The following is a 19,261-nucleotide window of genomic DNA, read 5'->3' on the forward strand; positions in this document are numbered from 1 at the left end:
TTTCTAGCTTAAAAAGTTCTTCGGGTCTTCTTCTTCCCCTTTCCCAGAGCTGACTTTGTTGTTGCACTAGGCATTTTTGAGAGTACAGAAAGCAGGAAAGAGAGGATTTAAATTAAATCAGTGGTTCTGTTACTGAATCTCAGCCTCCCCATGTCTCCATGAATCCAAATCCTTTGAGTTCTTAACCTGGCATGGTGTGAGGGGGAATGAGGGAAATGGCTCTGAAAACATCCCAGCTGTAACACTGGCCAGGTGGCTGGACTCTCAAAGTGGAGGGGGAGACTTGAAGTGCAGCTGTGAAAGGCCTGATCCATGGAACACACAAGAACAGAGTTTGTGTTATCAACTGGGCAGCTAGTCCATGCTGGAGTTTGGACACTCTGCCCCTAACCCAAACCTGTATTTCCTTTCCTATCTTGTTATTAACCCTCTGGTTAGAATGGAATTTACTTTCTCCCATCCCATGGACTCATCAGATTAAATGAAGTTGATCTGAAATAATTTCAGATCACCACAAAGGGAAACACTACTTCTGACAAATACTAACTTGAGGAATTCACTCACAACAAATGGCCACTGGCATGGATTTAAAAAAAAAAAATCTAGGACAAAATCATGGAAGGTACTGTCATTAGCAGCTGTTCATGAAAGTTTAAAAAATCTAGATTTCAGGGTTGTAAACCTCTCAATAGGAGATGCTAAATGGGATAATAGCCTTCGTGTCCCACCCATGAATTTCCAGAGACATCTGTGACAATGGAATGCTGGACTCCATAGATCTCAGTCTGATCCAGGAAGGAAATTCTTGTGTCATTATGTTCCAGTGGTGGATGTGTCTTCTTGCATCTTGCCTTGCTTTCCCCCACCTTATTTAAACTTGCCCTTTCCTCCTCCTCGTTCCGTTGGTGCTGTTGAATTAATTCACCGCTCTGAGTGCTCTTTTTCATTTTTGTTACCAATGTATTTCCTTTGGGGAACATAAAGCAGCTTGGGGGGGGTGCTTTTCAGTAACAAATATTTTTATAGAAAAGAGCTAAGAACCTGATTCCAGTGCCAATCTCCCACTTTGCTTTGCAGCCTCTGCAGCTGCATTTTGTAAAACAACAAAAATTAGGGCAAATTGCACTTGACTGAATGTCATGCATAGTCTGGCTCTAGAGCAGATAGCAAGCTTAACGTTAACATGTAGCGGAAGTAAATACCCAGATGTAACATCTGCCATAGTCAGTTCAATCTACCTGGATTTTAGTCAAGCAGAAGATAGTTGTCCTTATAAACACTAGACTCCGCTGAAAGCCTGTTAGTACTTCCTGTTGCTAAAAAGTGCTCCAAAAATGAAACTTAACATAAGCAATAGGAGTCCAGACTTTAGATGCACTTGAAATTGTTTTTCTTAGCTTCTAAAGTGTTCAAAATTAAGCCTAAACAAGAAAAAAGGAAGTTGAACAGAAATATATATTGAAGACAGTGTTGAGCTTGATGGGATTCGTGCAAGAAGTGTAATAGCTGTGCAAAATGTAACATTTACTTCCAGGGCATGGTCCCCATTGAGAACTTTAGGTGGAAAAGGCTATGCCAGTTCAGTGGCACCTTGAGTTACATACGCTTCAGGTTAGACTCCGCTAACCCAGAAATAGTACCTTGGGTTAAGAACTTTGCTTCAGGATAAGAACAGAAATCGGGCTCCGGCGGCGTGGCGGCAACAGGAGGCCCCATTAGCTAAAGTGGTGCTTCAGGTGAACAGTTTTAGGTTAAGAATGGACCTCCGGAACAAATTAAGTACGTAACCCGAAGTACCACAGTATTGGATTCTCCCATCAGTTAAAATGCATAGAGCCAGGAGCTTTAAGGTATTTAGCATTCTGGCTGATATTTCAACATAAAAGTTGCATTCAAGGATTGTCTATATGTTTATAGACATATGTACCCTGTTTGTTAACTAACATATAAGCCAGAGTTTCCTGGTAACCATGCAAAGCAGGATGGATGTGCCAAATACACACATGAGGGGAGGAGAAAAGAAGAAGGGCAAAAAATGAGTGCTTGTTCATAGCTTCATCAACCATTATAAAAATGCTCCAGCCAAAGTATATGATACCAGAAAATCTCAGTCTTATCAAGAGACCCCAACGAATGCTTCTTGGGGACTGCACAAAAGCAGTTCAGCCGTCAATGTTTCCCTAAGACACATTTCATCTGAGACCTGAACAGAGAAAAATGACAATGGCAAATGGTGTTGTTTTCATCCTTCTTGCATTTTACAGGGCAAAGATGGTGATTTTGTTTATAAAGAAGTGATCAAATCCCCATCTACTTCCCGCATGTCCCTTGGTAAAAAGGTGAAATCTGTTAAAGAAACCATGAAGAAAAGGATGTCTAAGAAATATAGCAGCTCCTTGTCAGAGCAGGTATGTGGTTTTGTTCATTTGCTTGTTTGTTTTAAATTAAACCACAGCTGGGGGCTTTATTTGTTTGAGTAAATACTTGAAGAGTTGTTGATGCCTATGTTTTGCAACCTTACTGGAAAGTACAACAGCGTCATTCGAAAAAACTCCCCATGGGAATAATGTAGTAAAGCAATTCCAAGGCCTTTTCAAAACTATTTACTGTGAAAAGAGCTTCAATAAAATCATAAAAGGGAGTTAGGATTGAGTTAGGGCAATAAAGTATATGATTTCATTCCATATACGCTGGTTTTAAAAATGAATGGCTTTATATACTGTGCCCTAGTCCTCTAGCAATGTCAAACTGCCTCCAATACATCCTCTGAATTACACAGCAACATGCACTTTGCAACAAATGCTTACACCAATTTAGAAAAAAATGAAACATCTTTCAAATATAGAATGTATTTACTTTTTAAAATGTAATTTGTGCTCTGTTGTAATGACATAACTTATTTTTATTTTTAAAAAATATTTGTGGTTCCCTAGTACTTAGTTAAAAGCATCTTAAAACAAAAGAAACATCTAGGTAACATCTTCCACCATTAAAATAAGTAATAAAATAGCAATTTCAGTCCTACTGTTTAGCTAAAATTGTATTGAAATATAAGCACTGTTTAAAAATGCAAACGAAAGACATAAAACTCATAAATTATACAGAAAACACGGGAAAATATTTATCTTGGGTCAGGTACCTGATAATATAAGGAAGTTTTACATTCAGCATACACTCAATTTTATTTCATTATCATTGTAAATGTTTGATTGTTTTCAATAAAATATTGTCCCATGGTATGAGATCCCTGTTATTATAAATATCCATTATAAATCTGTAAAATAATTCCATTGAATAGTAACAGTGGCTTTTCCTGTTTCACTTAAAAATAAATAAATCAGTCCCTTTCCTGTTTGTCACTGCTGTGTTGAGGGCCACTGTATCAAGAGGCTATTCCCACTGAGCTGTTAATGGACATTACTGGGCAGAAAAAGTAGTCTTATATAAAGCCCTAAAATCTGTGAAACTCCATTTTGCCCAGCAAGCCTTTCAAATGGGTATGGTGAGCCATTATAACATATTAAATCCCACATCGCAGAGATCTATATAGTTGATCCTTAAAGTTCATTTTGAAAATATATTATTTTAAAGTTCCTCCTTCAATTTCCTCTGGCCAAAATCAATCTGTTTTTCCAAGCATGTTGCATTTGGCGGACTTCATTGAATTTGGTTTGGTGGGTTGTCGGAATACCCAGCACTTTATTATTATTATTTTTTCATCAGTCTTTCCACTTGAACTGTAAGCATAACAAGTAATTGCTGGCAAGCAACTACTGGCATTGGCATCAGCCTTGAAAAGAGTTTCCATTGATTTAATATCGCCCTCTAGAGGACTGTTGAATAATCAGGATGCAGCAGTATACTATTATGATGTGTTCGGGAGCTGAAGGCTGGTCTTTGATAAGCAGAACACCATAGCATGTTTATCTTTAGGCCCTTTGAGATATGTTGGAATAATATTACCAATATAAATTCAGGTCTCTGGTTCCTGTATTTTACTTTGTCTCATTCTTATCTCCAACGGCACGGGATTGATTTTCAGCCAGAAGGCCTCCAAAATGGACTCTCACTTGACTAGTGTGTTTTGCTCAGTACCCTGTCAGAGTGGTTCTGAAGCCCTTAGCTGCTGCTTTTGCTGTAAATAAAGAATTTGTCTGAATCTTTGGAGAAATGAGGCAATCTTTTTTGTCTGTCCTGAAGCAAAGTTCATTGTAGTCTGCCAGACCATCCCAGCGTTAGACTCCTGGTATTAAAATAAGAGTCATTTGTTGTGTTGCTCAGTGACAGTAACACGTTAGCACATTTATCTCCCAAGGTCCGTTTCTGATGCATCTGATTGGTACAAAGCTCCAGTGTGATGCTGACTCCTGTAATGCAATCTCCGTGGCCCCTGCCGCTTCTAAAATTGAATTCTGCCTTAACACAGCCAAATATTTTGAAGTCATCGTTGGATAATACAGATCCATCTTTTCTAGATCTGGATCATTGTTTATTGAAGCATTGCAGATGCAAGTCTACAAAAAGCAGAAGTAAAGAGCATGTCATTACTTATTTTAGGCTGCATTCCTAACCCCTGGCCCCACTTACTTTTAAAAAACTTTTTATTAAAAGCAAATTGACAGCTCTGCAGGTGATGAGTCAAGCAGTATAGCATTCCTGCTGCATCTGAACCAGGAAACAATAGTTACTGGTTTCCAAACAAGCCAGGATATTAAGCCAACTTTAAACCTGGCTTGTATTGAAGCTATGAACCATTGTTTCCTGCTTCAGATGTAATGGGAATCAGTGGTTGCCTGAGGCTTCCTAGCCTGTTTCCCCACTCACATGAAGTCAAAAGTAATATGGCTGCATGTGGATGCAGGAGAAACAGATCTCAGATAATTAAGAGGAGATCATAAAGAAGGCTGATCGCCGAAGAATTGAGGCTTTTGAATTATGGTGCTCCTCCGACTCTTGAGAGTCCCATGGACTGCAAGAATATCAAACCTATCCATTCTTAAGGAAATCAGCCCTGAGTGCTCACTGGAAGGACAGATCCTGAAGCTGAGACTCCTATACTTTGGCCACCTCATGAGAAGAGAAGACTCCCTGGAATGACCCTGATGTTGGGAAAGATGGAGGGCAGGGACGACAGAGAAGGGGACGACAGAGGATGAGATGGTTGGATAGTGTTCTCGAAGCTACCAGCATAAGTTTGACCAAACTGCGGGAGGCAGTGGAAGACAGGAGTGCCTGGTGTGCTCTGGTCCATGGGGTCACGAAGAGTCGGACATGACTAAACGACTAAACAACAACATGATCTTTCAAAGTCAGCCAAAGAGAATTTCTCGTACCTGCTGTATTGTACAATCAGGCATGGTGATAAATGAGGTCTTGTCAGACCCCACTGTTCAGCCCAGAAATATGAGCATTTAAGATTATGAAGTGATAGTTGTTAGGTATACAAGATTTTCCAATACAGGCAGCAAGCAAAACCACATTTTTACAAAGTGAAACGCACCCCAATCCTGCAAATACAGTATGGTTCATTAATAGGCAATTGGCAGTGACTGAGCTGACACAAGGCAAGGCATGCGACCACCTTGCACTGCCACAATATTTGCTTTCAATTCCTAGGTCCAGTGATAGGAACTGATGTGCCCATAATTTAGTAAGGTTCTGATTTCTAATTCTAATTTTCTGAGAACTGCATGGACATTTCGGCAGTTCACAGCAGGAAAAGTATTCCAAGACTAGCATACAAGAATCAAACATTAGAAAAAATGGGAGGCACTTTCTTATTAGCTGTCTGTGGCTTCAGTTCTTCAATTCTCTCTGGAGATTTGCTTGATTTGTGGAAAGTTTCCTGATGACTCTGCAGCATGCAAATAACAGGCTTCATTCAGATGGTTTGTGATTGCATGTCTGTGGAATAAGTCAGCAATTCTTGTATATCAGCAGGTTTCTTTTAATTTGTTGCTGCAGATAGTCTCTTGAACATTGTACCATGTTATTTTCTTACATTGTCATTTATCAAACAAAATGCCTTCTTGACACCAGCATGCGTGCACACACCCACATCCACGCACAAACATAAACGAACACTACTCTGACTGCAGTTAGCTCCCAGAAATGATTGTTTTAGCAAGTAAGTTGCCAAAATATCAGTATGGATGAGATCTTCTTGAATCTGTCTTGTTACTTGAATGATGAATGAAGAAAACATGTCCATTACATTTCAAGTTACAGGTTTTTGCTTTGTTTACAATTTTCATGCATAAGTTGCATCGTCAGGTTTAATTCATTTCATACAAACAAAAAGAATGTGTTAGTTATTCATTCCAAATGGTAACATTTCTATTGTTTCACCTGCCATTTCATTTCTACTATGTTCAGCAAACTTCACATGAAAATTTTGATTCTAAGGCTTAGGAAAACAACACAACTGCAGAATACCTAATGAAACAGCAAAATCACAAGTAAATATTGAAATGCAATGTTCTAGTCAAATTAGTATTTGCACTAACTGTGTCTAGGATACTTTTTTAAATTGTAATTTCCCCCTTTTTGCAAATGTGAGGGGGTTGTATTCATGTTTTTGTATGTTTAAGACAGCAATCCTATGCACTTGCTTGGGTGTAAGGCAACAAGCCCAACTGAACACAGTGTGATCTTACTTTCAAGTAAACATTTATAGGATTGGTTTGCACAACAAATACAGTTAAAAGAAGAGTAAATTACAAAACAAATCATTTTACTGATATTTCAACGAATAAGGAAGAGAAAATTTTACCAGTCATCTTCTTGTTTTTTATGGTAGCCTCTCCCCCCACCACCAAAGAAAAATCAACTATAAGATGGATCAATGAGATCAAACAATATATGAGAGACTTGGGTGATCTTCTTATTTTAAAAAAAAAGCAAATCTCTACAACTTCTTTTTACAGAAAAAGCCTTGAACACACAATTTTACTTTGTGTTCGCAAACTAACATTTCCCAAAGGCAAGAGCAACAGAGAATGGTGGTTGGATAGCTTGGTTGCAGAGCATGTGGTTTCCAAGTACAAGGTCCTGGGTTCAATAGTTTGCAGATGACATAAAGCCAGATGATATGCAACCTTTGTCTGGGACCCTGGTGAACCACCCCTCAGTTTCCATGTACCATGTAGTCACAGAGCAGTGGTTTCTCAAGTGCAAATGAGGGCGTACTCAAGGAAAGTTTCTGTCTGAGTGAACATGATTAGAATTGGACTGTAAAGGGGATAAGTGGTTTTCTACAGTTTGGGATTGCAGGGGAGACTAAGCTTAGTTTTTAACCTTGACATTGTTTTCCTGCCTTGATCGGGTTCTTTTCTCATTTGCAAGATGCAGGTATTTTTCACATCTGCTGTAGCTTTTTAGGCTAGAATGTGTTGGGAAAGAAGAACTTTATCCTATTACACTTCCTAGGTTTGCTACCTCAGTTGGGGGCCTGCAGAAGGCTACTTTAATCTTCATGCATATTGTAATAGATTGTAACCCATATGGTACCAATTGATCAACTACACAAGCCAGCACAAGTTGTCAATAAGTTGTGTGGTGATTTTCTTTCAGGACTCCAGCCTGGATGTAATGCCAGAATCTCCTCAGTCACTACAGCCAGATGCTGATTCTCTGGATAAACCCAAACTGAAAGCTGGTGGTTCTGTAGAAAGTTTAAGGAGCTCTCTAAGTGGTCAGAGCTCAATGAGTAAGTAGTAAATAGAATGCTTGTTACAACCCAGCTTAGATTTAACATTCATGATTGAATGAATTATGGTTTATTAGATCAAAGGCTAGCATTATGCCTGCATACGCCATCCTCATACACACACACACACACACACACACACACACACCCCTACCCCTTTGCATGTCCACACCCTTCCCTTCCTTCATGGTTTATTAAACAAGTTCCCCAAAATGGGAAGCTGTAAGAAACCCCAGAAGTGTTTTATGAAGATGCATAAGATAAGGAAGCAAGAAGCCTAGTGCTAGCTATGTCTGAATCAATCCTACTCTATCTTTTTGGATGAAACTCAAGAGTTCTCTTTTTTACAGCAGCACATAAAGAAAACTAATTCTGAAGCGTAGTTGAAATCACAAATGCTGGCGGGCAAGGTAGCTGGTTCTTAGAACAGCAGTACTTCAGCTCTTATCTTGGGCAGACAGACAGCATGTGCACCAATATTCCTGGGGTATTTTCACCTACAGACTTGTCAGACTCAAAGAAATTGTTTTGCTTGAGGTGGTGAGAATTGAGCCTGTGATTATCCAGTGCATGGCTCAAATGAATGGTTAGTTTTCCCACCGAGCAGTGCTTGGTAGTACATAAAAATCAATGCTTTCCAACATTCTTTCGTGAAAAGTGAGGTATTTTCACTTAATGAGGAGTAAAAAAAAAATACTAGACTTTGCAGCAAAAAGTTAATGCTTGGGCAAGTCTTTAGGAAAGACTTTCTTCCTTTCTTTATATACTTTTGTTTTAGGAAGGGGGGGGGGATCCTTTCAGTTAAAATCAGCCCAGCACTATTGAGCACTCAGCTGAAGCCTGGGGTTCTAGATTAAACAGTGGACAGGGACTGTGTGGCCTCCAGTGTTTCAGCATGTGCTGTAAGATTCTGTGCCAAGCTATTCCAAGAAAGTGCTGTGGCAAACAGCATCAGCAGATGGATCCCTAGGGAGCTGGTAAGTGTTTTTAAAAGTGCCCTAAACATCCAAGAGAGGCTCAGAACCTGCTGTTTGCTGCCATAATCTTGCTGGAAATAAATATCGGATGAGTTCTTCTATCATGTTTTTCAGTGTATTTTACAGTTGGGTTTTGGGGAGTAAACTCTTCTTTTTTTTTTAATCACAAACAGGTGGACAAACCGTGAGCACAACAGACTCCTCAGCCAGCAACAGAGAGAGTGTCAAGTCTGAAGATGGTGATGATGAAGAACTACCATACAGAGGACCATTTTGTGGCCGGGCCAGGGTTCACACTGATTTTACCCCCAGTCCTTATGATACAGATTCCCTGAAACTCAAGGTACTCTTTCTGGAATAAATCTATATTTGAATCCAGGGAGTGTTCATAGGTGTCTTTCACAAGCTGGAATTATTAATACCTTGGGCTTGCCCTCTTGTCAGAATCACATACACCTCAGTAATATTGCTGTCACCAGATGGAGAGAACATATAGCCCTTGTATCCAGAGAACTGTGCTGGTTTTCTGTGAGTTTATGGGAACAGATTGAAGTGCCTGCATTGACTTCAGATCTGCTGTAGTACCCCAGCAAGTGGTCTTTTGTCCTCTCTATGGTAGTAGGTGACCCTCTGGGAATTTGTTGCAGGCTCCATTTTTGTCAGTTCCATTTTTAGGAATATAGTGAATATCATCCTTTTCCTTTTCCCATAGACAACATAATAGCTGTGTTCTGCTGCTGTATAAATGGCTGTGGAGCCAAACTGCAACCTTTGTATTCATTTTATTTTATGTTTGTTCTTATGGCTGTTTTTTTTTATTGTGTGTGGATAATTGTAAGCCATGTCTCTGCCTCAGAAATAGTAGAAATGTAAATAATAAATAAATATGCTGTGTATTTTTTTAAAAAAGAAAACTTACTAGAGAGGCAGAAAGATGAGCAGCGAGCTGAAAATAAGTTAATTATCACAGAACTGGAAATGTATGCTATGAATTCATTTCTGCTCTACTTGTGGATTTGACAAATTAGCCAAAAGATTTTCATAGATTTATCCCTTGCATCGGGCAATTAGAAGAACATTGTAATAATCAAGAAAAGTTGTGCATGTAGTTTTCAAAAGCTTTTGCATAGGTGAACCCTTTTTTAAAGGATGGGACAAGAAAAATGTTTTTGTTTTAAATACTTAGTTTAGAATACTGGTAACTCGCATCTTACATTTATTTAACTTACACAATCACAGCTTTGCATGGGTGGGTGAAAATAAAAGAGCAGAGGAAACCCACTCTCTGTTTATTTATTTCCACCCACCTGCGCCAAGCTGTGATTGTATGCTTACCCAGCTTAGGGAAGGCAGTGCGAAGGCTCTGGCAGCATCCCAGAGCCCTTGTGCAAAGGTGCCAGGCTTTGAGAAGGAGGTGTGAGGGTTCTGGCAGGTTCCTAGACCACCTCCTGCTTCCTTCCCAGAGCCAGGCAAGTGCTTCTTGGGCTTTGGGAGGGACCCTGCCAGAGCCCTCCTGCCACCTTTCCAAAGCTGGACAAATGCTTATTGGGCTTGAGCAAGGACGTGGGAGGACTCTGAGATGCTGCCAGATCCCTTGCACAGCCTTCCGAAAGTTTGGGTAAGCAGAATTCCACCTTGCAGGGGGCCCAGTTCTGGGAGTTCCTGGCTTTATGCGTTTTTGCATATATGGATGGACCCCCCAGAACCAAACCCTCACATATGAAGCAAGTTACCTGTATTACAGAGTTGGGAAATGAGTTCTGGATTGTCATTTTAAAAAAGAAACCTGGTAAGCTAAATGCTTCTGTTGATAAAGATTCTACCCCTTTTTCTGTTTAAGTCTGCAAGCAATAAAATGTGCATTCCTTTATGATACAGTAAACATTGATTTAGTAATTTGCAAGTCGCTATGGAGCCTTCAGGTAGATGTATTCTGCTTTTCTCATATACAGAAGGGCGATATAATTGATATAATCAGCAAACCACCTATGGGAACCTGGATGGGCCTCTTGAACAACAAAGTGGGTACCTTCAAGTTCATCTATGTGGATGTGTTACATGAAGAGGAAGAGAAGCCTAAAAGGCCTACAAGAAGGCGACGGAAAGGCAGACCACCTCAGCCTAAATCTGTTGAGGATCTCCTAGATCGCATCAATTTAAAGGTGGGCTGTAATTGTCTTATACTTGCTTTACTCTTCTACAAGCACTTCAACTCCATATCTATACAATAAATTGGACTAAATTTGCAGCCTTAAAACCATATGCACTTCTGTATCCCAGCATTTAAAATAGTGTGTAAGGAATCAAGATGTGATTTTATTTGCAAGATCTATGTGGCATTGTGGTATTCCCTTGTTTAAAGATTTGGTCGATTCTCAGATTATAAGGCATTCATAGTTGAAAGTGAGGACAAGTTGAAACCCCAAGCTTCTTGAGATTTACTGCACTTGTATATTTATGGTTTGCATCTCCTTTGCATAAATTTGTAATTTTAGATGTAAACATATAGTGTGTTCTTTAACCGATGAAGCTGGGCAGGCAGTGGGGAGTAAACTGATTGGGCCAGCGCAAGAGACATCATCAGTTTTGAAGGCTAAGTCCTCTTCCCATTTTTCTCTCTGGTTATTTAAGGTGAAGTACAATTAGCTCTCCAGAAGAGGAAACAGCTGGCATATAGAGGAAAATTGTCTGCTGTATAACTGTTTTATTTAATTAATTTGTTCAGTAGTCCTACAAGGTGATGTTTAGCAAAAGCAGCATTACCAAACAGAAGCAGCTAATATAGTAGAGCACAGCTGTTGAGCTGCCTCCTGACAGCAAAACCACCCTACCACACCAGCCAAAAGCATTTGCATTTCATTTATTAAGTAGATTTTTATTTTGTACTGCTTGATGCTCAATCAGGCAGGCTGGAAATAAGACATTCTGCCTGCTGTTTATTCTTCCTACTCTGCTGTTAAAGGGAAGTGGCTTTTTTCTTTTCTTTTTTTAGCAAGCCGATTTAAGAAGATGGGATTATGAATTCAACAGCAGGAACCTTGTTAGAGGGCTAATAGATTCTGTAGACATTCTCTGATCCCATAATTTCTTTTCTGTGTGAATATATCCTGAACTGTTGAGTTTTTATATCACGAGTAAAAATAATGTTTTGTTTTCATAGCTGCCACGTACAGGATCATGTTATGATACTGTGATGATGACTTTATCCCTTTATTGATACAAACTGTGCCTGTTTAACTGGGCTGGGAAACCTTTATCTTCATTATTTAAAGCCACTAAGGGTCCATAAAAACAACAGCAGCCAGTAAAAACTTGGCCTATCCAGCTAAAAAGGCTTTCTACTCAGGACTTGCTCTCAAATCAGGCAGGCTACACCGGAAGTCCAGCTTTGGACAAAACCAAGATTGGTCTGGTTATAACTGAAATTCTGGCCATAGAGAAGGATAAAGCGTTGGGCAAAACAAAGATCGACCAAAGAGTTACAGTAGGGAGAGTTCAGAAGGTCTTGAAATCTTAACTGCTTTTTAAAGGCTCGAAAAAATCAAACATTCAAGGAGAGAATAGGTAGGAGGCCTCCTCTAAGATGAATTCCAGGGTCTGGAATTGGGAGCCAAGGCAACAGCAACCCAACACTTGTTGGGAATGCAATCAATCATGATGGAACAAACGGTGAACTCATTTGAGGACCCTGTTACCTTACTCCCCAAAAGCCTTTTGCATACTGTGTGGCTAATCAAGCTATTTGAATGGAGCATCTCCTAACAGTTGAGCTCCTGTCGAGCACAATACTTTATGAGCACCTGTCCTCAGCAATGAAGATTCTGTGCCTGAGCAATAAGCAATGGCCATATGAATGTATGTTCACTGAAATACACCCTGTTACTCTGGAGCCACAACTGTGTCTTCTAACTGAAAACAACCTCAAGTTGAAAATGTTCAAGCTTGCCCTCCCTACCCCTGCTTCCCACAACCATCCCCAGAATGCGTCACTCCCTGAAATCCAAAGGGGGATGTGTAATCACTACTCTTGTTATACAACAGCATCTCCTCCATTTCTTGCTTGTTACATAATTTATTGAGTCACAAGCTAAAGCTTGAAGCAGGAGAGAAAGGATTGCAAAGGTTTTTTTCTTACTTTCTGAAAGTTTAACGTGGATTATATTTGAACATGACTGCATTTTTAATATAATGCTACCCTTACTTGTCTTTTTTAAAAAACAAACCTTCAGACCCCTCTGAGGCATCTGCAAGCTTAAAATCATTACTTTTCTCAGCTAACATGCATATATGATGGCATGAGGGTGGGTGGATAAATCTGCTTTCTTCCCAAGGTATTATATTTTGCAGTTAAATCTTATGATTCCTATTACTTTTAAATAGATTGAAAAGGCTTGTTCCTATATTTTAAAAATAGTTTCCTTTTCTTGTTTTGTTGAACTGATGCTGGGCTGGAAAGGGGAAATTATCCTTAAAATTATCTGTGATTTTTTTAATGTGGTGCTAGTAAATTTCCAAGATCCATTTGTTACTTAATTGTCTTTTTGGAGGATGAGTCTTTTTGGCGCATCATTGACAACCACAGCAGCTGTGATCACCTACTGTTTCAAAGCTAGCTTAAACATAAAAAGGGACTGAATAAAAGAACAAATGGCTTTTGAACCATCCTTTCTGTACCACTACCTGCTTGGTGTTTGCAAGGCTCACTTACTCTCTTTACCACTGTGTGTCTGCACATTGATCATAGAAATGAGAAGGTTATATTAAATGACATAACGGACCAAAAGTTAAGAACCTTGAACATGACATGGTAATGTACAGTCAAACCTCGGTTGTCGAACGTAATCTGTTCCGGAAGCCCGTTCAGCTTCCGAAACGTTTGACAACCAAGGCACAGCTTCCGATTGGTTGCAGGAGCTTCCTGCACTCAAGTGGAAGCCGGGTCAGACATTCGACTTCCGAAAACCGGAGCATTTGCTTCTGGGTTTTCGGCGTTCGGGAGCCAAAACGTTCGAAAACAGAGCCATTTGGGAACAGAGGTTTGACTGTATTGGCATGCCAAAAAGAAGAAGCTTTTAAGCACTGGTGTTGTGTGTTGGCAGTAATCTTTCCCCACAAGGAGTTCAACCAATTTAATGTTTAAATCGGGCATAGATTTCTGCAATGCACAACTCTGATGTAGTTAGCTACCATTACAGATGACAACCTCTGTAATGTCATACTATGTTCTTAACAAAGAATCACATAATTCAGGGGTTGCCAGACTTTTGAGGTCCCTGAGCACATTTACAAACCAGAAAAACTGTTGTAGACACACACTGGAACACACCCACACCCAAAATCACCCCTGCTCAAGAAGGCTTCTTTTCAAGTCTAATTTCAGCAGCAGGGACCCTGTGGCCACCAAGAAAGACCTCTGCAGACACATATGCAACAGCAGGCTCTACACTGGCTGCCCATAACATACAGAACCAGTTGCCAGTAGAACTTTGTACTGTCTGAAGTCTACCTGTAATACTACATACAATCTTTATTTCATCTAGTGGGTACGGAGTTACTTGAGAGGTTCTTTATGTTACCTGCAGTCAGTATAAATAACCACCTGTAATCACTGATCAGAAAGGTGGAAAATGTATGGATGGCATGGAAAGTGGCATCTTGTTTTGAGTAGTTCCGCACTGCTCTTTTCTTATGTGCCACAACTGTTCTCTTCCTTTGCCACAGGAGCACATGCCCACCTTTTTATTCAATGGCTATGAAGACCTGGACACTTTCAAGCTCCTAGAGGAAGAAGACTTGGATGAGCTCAACATACGGGACCCACAGCATAGAGCTGTTCTCCTGACAGCGGTTGAACTGCTACAGGAATATGATAGTGAGTGAGGCTTTGAATTTCTTCTCTAATGCAAAGCTAAGGATTTGTAACCACTTGGGGAGTTGGGAAACTGTAGTAATTCCAATGGATTGGATCCAAAGAAAAGTATACACAACATGGTTTGTAGAAGTTCACGTCCCACCTCCTCTTTCCCCAGCAACATCCACCCTTTGGAAAGGCTCTCCTTGCTTGAATGAGTTTGGCTGTAGCGGGGGGAAACAAGGGAAAAGGAAGGACTCTCCTCCCCAAGACAGGGAGAGGCAATTCTTCCTTCTGCCTCAGCCTTCCATGCCACAACCCAGCTGCCACCAGCCCAGTTACTACATGCTTTTTTCAGGATCCATCCCGCCTTCCAACTCTGAATTACAACATTTTAACAAGACCAAATTGTACGGGCAAGACATCTATGATAGTGATTTCATTTGTAGAGTAATTTCATATTAGTAATGACTCATTATTTCCCTTCTAACTTTGCTAGCTATAATTTACATAGTTTATAATGAAAATGTGCATTAAGTCATCTAGAAATCTGGATTTCAATGGAAATATCAGAATCGGCGAATTTCATTAGAAGAGTTTTGCAAATTACTGCTACTTTTTAACCTTTTCTAGCAGCAGCCAATGCACCACAGCAGGATTCTCCAACGTGGTATCTTCCAGAAGTGTTGGACTGGGTGGCTGAGGGTGATGGAGATGTAGTCTAAAACATCTGCAGGGCACCAAGTTGGAGAACACTACACAAGAGGAAGCCTGATAGCAGTTCAAGACAAAATAAGAAATGAGTTTGGGAGATCATGTAAATAACAGCTTTTTGTAAGAAAAAGTCAAGGTTGTATGGAGGTACTTGACAATATGGAAGGACTATTATGTTTACTAGGGAATAAGTGCCATTGAGGTCAGATGAATTTCCATATAAACACAGGTGAAACTACTCACAATTACCATATTTTTCGCCCTATAGGACGCACTATTTCCCCACCAAAAATGAAGGGGAAATGTGTGTGCGTCCTATGGGGCGAATGCAGGCTTTCGCTGAAGCCTGGAGAGCGAGAGGGGTCTCCAGGCTTCAGGAAGCTCTCCGCAAGCCTTGGGAGCTCCGCAGGAGTTCCCGTCGGGCTCCCAAGGCTTGCGAATAGCAGCCTGCATCCCGAAGCCCGGGGCACGCTGAGCAGCGTGCCCCGGGCTTCGGGCAGATATCGGGCAGCCCCACAAGCTCGGGGGACAGCGGGGAGACGCAGCGCCGCCATCCCGCTGTTCCCCAACCTGGTTTGGAGGCTGGCGCTGGGGAAAAGCGCGCTTCTCTCCAGCGCAAGCCCCACAAGCTCGGGGGACAGCGGGGAGGCGGAGCGTTGCCATCCCGCTGTTCCCCGACCTGGTTTGGATTCCCCGACCTGATTTTGGGGGGGGAAATAAAGGGGGAAAATTTTCCTTTATTTCCCCCCAAAAAAACTAGGTGCGCCCTATGGGGCGAAAAATACGGTAGATATGCTGACAATGTTCTTCAAACTTAGGCTTTGGTATAAGCTGTGGGAGGACTGTAAAGATCACTTATAATGAAGCTCTGAAATTATCTTGTTGCAACTCAAATAGATATCTTGGCTCTTCCCTACAGATTCCAAAGCATACTCCACCCCCCCCTTCCCTCTACAACTTCAGCAGAAGCAGCACATTCCCCTCCCCCCCCCCTTTGTTTCCTGGATATGCTGTGTCAGGGTGTAAAGCCCAAGAAGCTATATGGAATATAGTTCAAGGGTTGCTTGTGAATCCTGGATTTTATTTTGATTTAAATATGAAAAAAGAAAACTGAAAACATAATAAAACACGCACAACTGTTTTAGTCAGATCTGCAGGTGCAGGTTAGGTCCATCCCATTACGACCATGTGATCAGCTGCCTAGCGCATCAAGTTGCTGCAACTTATGTATAAATTCCTAGTGGGTGCAACTTAAAAATTACTGTATGTAATATTCCCAGTAATCGACTCTCACCCCTACTCCCTTCTTCCACTATGTCCTCTCAGGGCAGCAGTACTCCTGCATTATCTGCTGCTGAAAACAACTCATGGCTCTTATTAAAAGATGTCTTTTTAGTATGCTGCTGGGTATTTTGGTAGGACAGAAATGATGTTATTAGCACTGTTCTTTGTGTAAGTTATGCCTTCTCACTTCCTCTCTTTCCTTTCTCTACTCCAGGTAACAGTGACCAGTCAGGTTCTCAGGAGAAACTCCTCATAGATGGTCAGGGCTTAAGTGGATGTTCTCCCCGGGATTCAGGCTGCTATGAAAGCAGTGAAAACCTGGAAAATGGTAACAATTGATCTATATCCATATCAAAAAGCATGCCAAATTTGTTAGATTTTAAGGGGCCACAGGGAACTCTTGTGGCTGAGAAAAGCAATCATGCAAACTCTTTGGCTCTGCTTTTGCTCTCTATAATTTAACGACGGACTTGTGTGTGGCCTAGTTTCCCCACCCCTACATACTTATTTAGTGAATCTTAAATTGTCAGTCGAGGCACAGTTTCAAGGCAGTGAGCAAAACGTGCTTCACTCCCAGCAGTGTTTTTCAGCATTATCTTTCATATTACTGCTTTTTCATGTCAAGAGAGAGAATAAAGAGCACTGTTGTCACTGTTTTACTCCTTATACATGCTGCATCTGCCTTTGCTCATATACCTCTCTTAAGGCTAGATGTTAATTGCATTAACATTAAAGAGCGTTGGGGGGTCCTCAAACTGGGCTCGGGGCCAGGCCTTTACTATTCTCCCTCAATGCCTCAGTTCAGATTAAATCCCCCTCTCTGCTTGAAGCTGCCATGGGCTCTCAGAAGAAAGCTGACAGTGGGACCTATATAAGCCTCTCTCCAGTGGAGAGTAGCAGCTAGAAGAGACACATTACACAAAAATATTCCCAGCCTCTGTAATAAAGATTTATATAGAGTTACTTCTTTGCAGAAGGATAGCAGTCCTGCTTGCTCTCCTAGCATCCTGGTTCCCAAGTTGTTTATTTTTTCATTTCTTCCCAATCCATGTTACCAGATGATGACCAATTTTCACAATCTTTTCATGTCACTTCTGCTATAAGTTCAGGATGAAGTGTTTTCTGACTCCTGTGGATGTTATGTAAGGAGCGCAGGCATGGTGCACAGAAACAATGGTGATGGATATATTGGATCTTTGCAGCTGAATTGCTTGCCATGATAAGCACTGCTTCTGAAGCAGTGCAAAGTAATATTGCGGGGGGGCTGCTGTGGAGTCTCTGACTCTTTTCTAAGGACTGCTGTACTCCTCAAGCAATGAGCAGACATTGGTGAACTCAGATGCCATGAATACTAGGGTTTGTTTTAAATCTGGAGGAACCCTGACAAAATCCTGGACATCTTTCTGATATTAAAAGTTGATTTTCCCTCGACTGTGACATGTCCTTTGCCATAACCTTCTTGTAAAATCCATATTAGACACTTCCTTGTAAGCAGGTCTCACATGCAACAGCATACTTAAGTAAGCCCCATTTCTGAGTGGTGCCTTACTCAAGAGGCCAACTTATGTGGGGTTCCATGAGGCTGCCACGCAATATTGCAAATATGGACATGTAACACCGGAAAGGAATAGCCCAGTTGATTTTGCCCTCATACAAGTATCAATGCTTCTCCCATTCTCTGCTCTTTAATGCAAAAATTTTGTAATGAGCGCAGGCTTTTTCAATGAGAAAGTTGTTGAGAGCCTAGATTGAAAACTATTTTGGAAACCTTTGGAAACTTTGAAAGCAGCCATTTACTGTTAGGAAATGTCATCCACTTTCTTCATCACCACCACCAGCTTCTAAAGCTTTCTGATTATTCTGTATAGCAAGAAAAAAACAAGGGAGATGCAGTGTTCTATTTTAGATTAAAGTTTTTCTTTCTTTCTGCCTGTGCTTTGAGACTTCTGAAGAGATATTGTGTTCTGCACTGAATGTGAATTCTATGCAGATTCAAAGCAGTCAACTGTGTATTATTCAGTGCCAAAGTTTAGCATTTTGAAGATAAAGCTCTAAATTGTACATGCATTGAATGAAACATCCATTCCTTTAAAAGAAGAACTTTAACTTTGTAGGGTAGTGTATTCTTACCTCTAGGGTCCTTGGGCTCCACAAGGTTCCCTCATTATAGGATTCATGTAGACAGACTTCAGATGATCCAGAAAAAACTATTTTCTGAACTGAAGTCACATGAATAAATGAATATGAAATGAAATAAATTATGACACAAGAAAATACTGTGCAAATAAAAAGCAGGTTTGTAGCCCATATTTTACTTTTGGGCTAAGAGACCTTATGGCTAACTCAGCACAGTAGAGTGGTTAGAGGTCAAGTTTGAGACAACATGTTTATTACTTATGTTATCAGTGCTGCTTCCTTGACCAGTGACACATGTTGGTGTTATAATACAGTGTGACATTGCATTTAATTTAAGCAAATGACAAGACAGCATACCACTATTGTTTGTTTAAAATATGTATGTCATTGATTTTCTATAAACCAGAGTCCTCATAACAAGTTGTCTTAACAAAGGATCACAGGACAGTGTAAACATCCCATGCTAGTCTTGGTTTGTTTTAGTTTTTATGTGTTTTTCTCATGAAGTTCTATTTTATTTGTACAGCAAAATCCAGTAGAAATGATATATTTAAACCTTTCTTTTGCACATTACTTCCACAAGTCATAAAT

At 40.5% G+C, this 19,261-nt stretch overlaps 1 protein-coding gene across 10 annotated transcripts in view; it reads left to right on the plus strand.

The window, feature by feature from the left end:
- The window catches only part of SASH1 (SAM and SH3 domain containing 1), a 540,145-nt gene that overhangs the window by 511,585 nt on the left and 9,299 nt on the right, over positions 1–19,261 (plus strand). For all 10 annotated transcript variants that reach the window (XR_014546724.1, XM_083607936.1, XM_083607939.1 and 7 more), the window contains 6 exons: positions 2,265–2,408; positions 7,573–7,708; positions 8,859–9,028; positions 10,638–10,847; positions 14,407–14,557; positions 16,749–16,862. Coding sequence is in view for 9 of the 10 variants with exons in the window: in XM_083607936.1 (XP_083464062.1) it covers positions 2,265–2,408; positions 7,573–7,708; positions 8,859–9,028; positions 10,638–10,847; positions 14,407–14,557; positions 16,749–16,862 (925 nt within the window). In the remaining variant the exon portion in view is untranslated. The remainder of the gene's footprint in view (positions 1–2,264; positions 2,409–7,572; positions 7,709–8,858; positions 9,029–10,637; positions 10,848–14,406; positions 14,558–16,748; positions 16,863–19,261) is intronic.

The sequence above is a fragment of the Podarcis filfolensis genome (assembly GCF_964270895.1).
Source record: "Podarcis filfolensis genome assembly, chromosome: 3".
NCBI classification, from domain to species: domain Eukaryota; kingdom Metazoa; phylum Chordata; class Lepidosauria; order Squamata; family Lacertidae; genus Podarcis; species Podarcis filfolensis.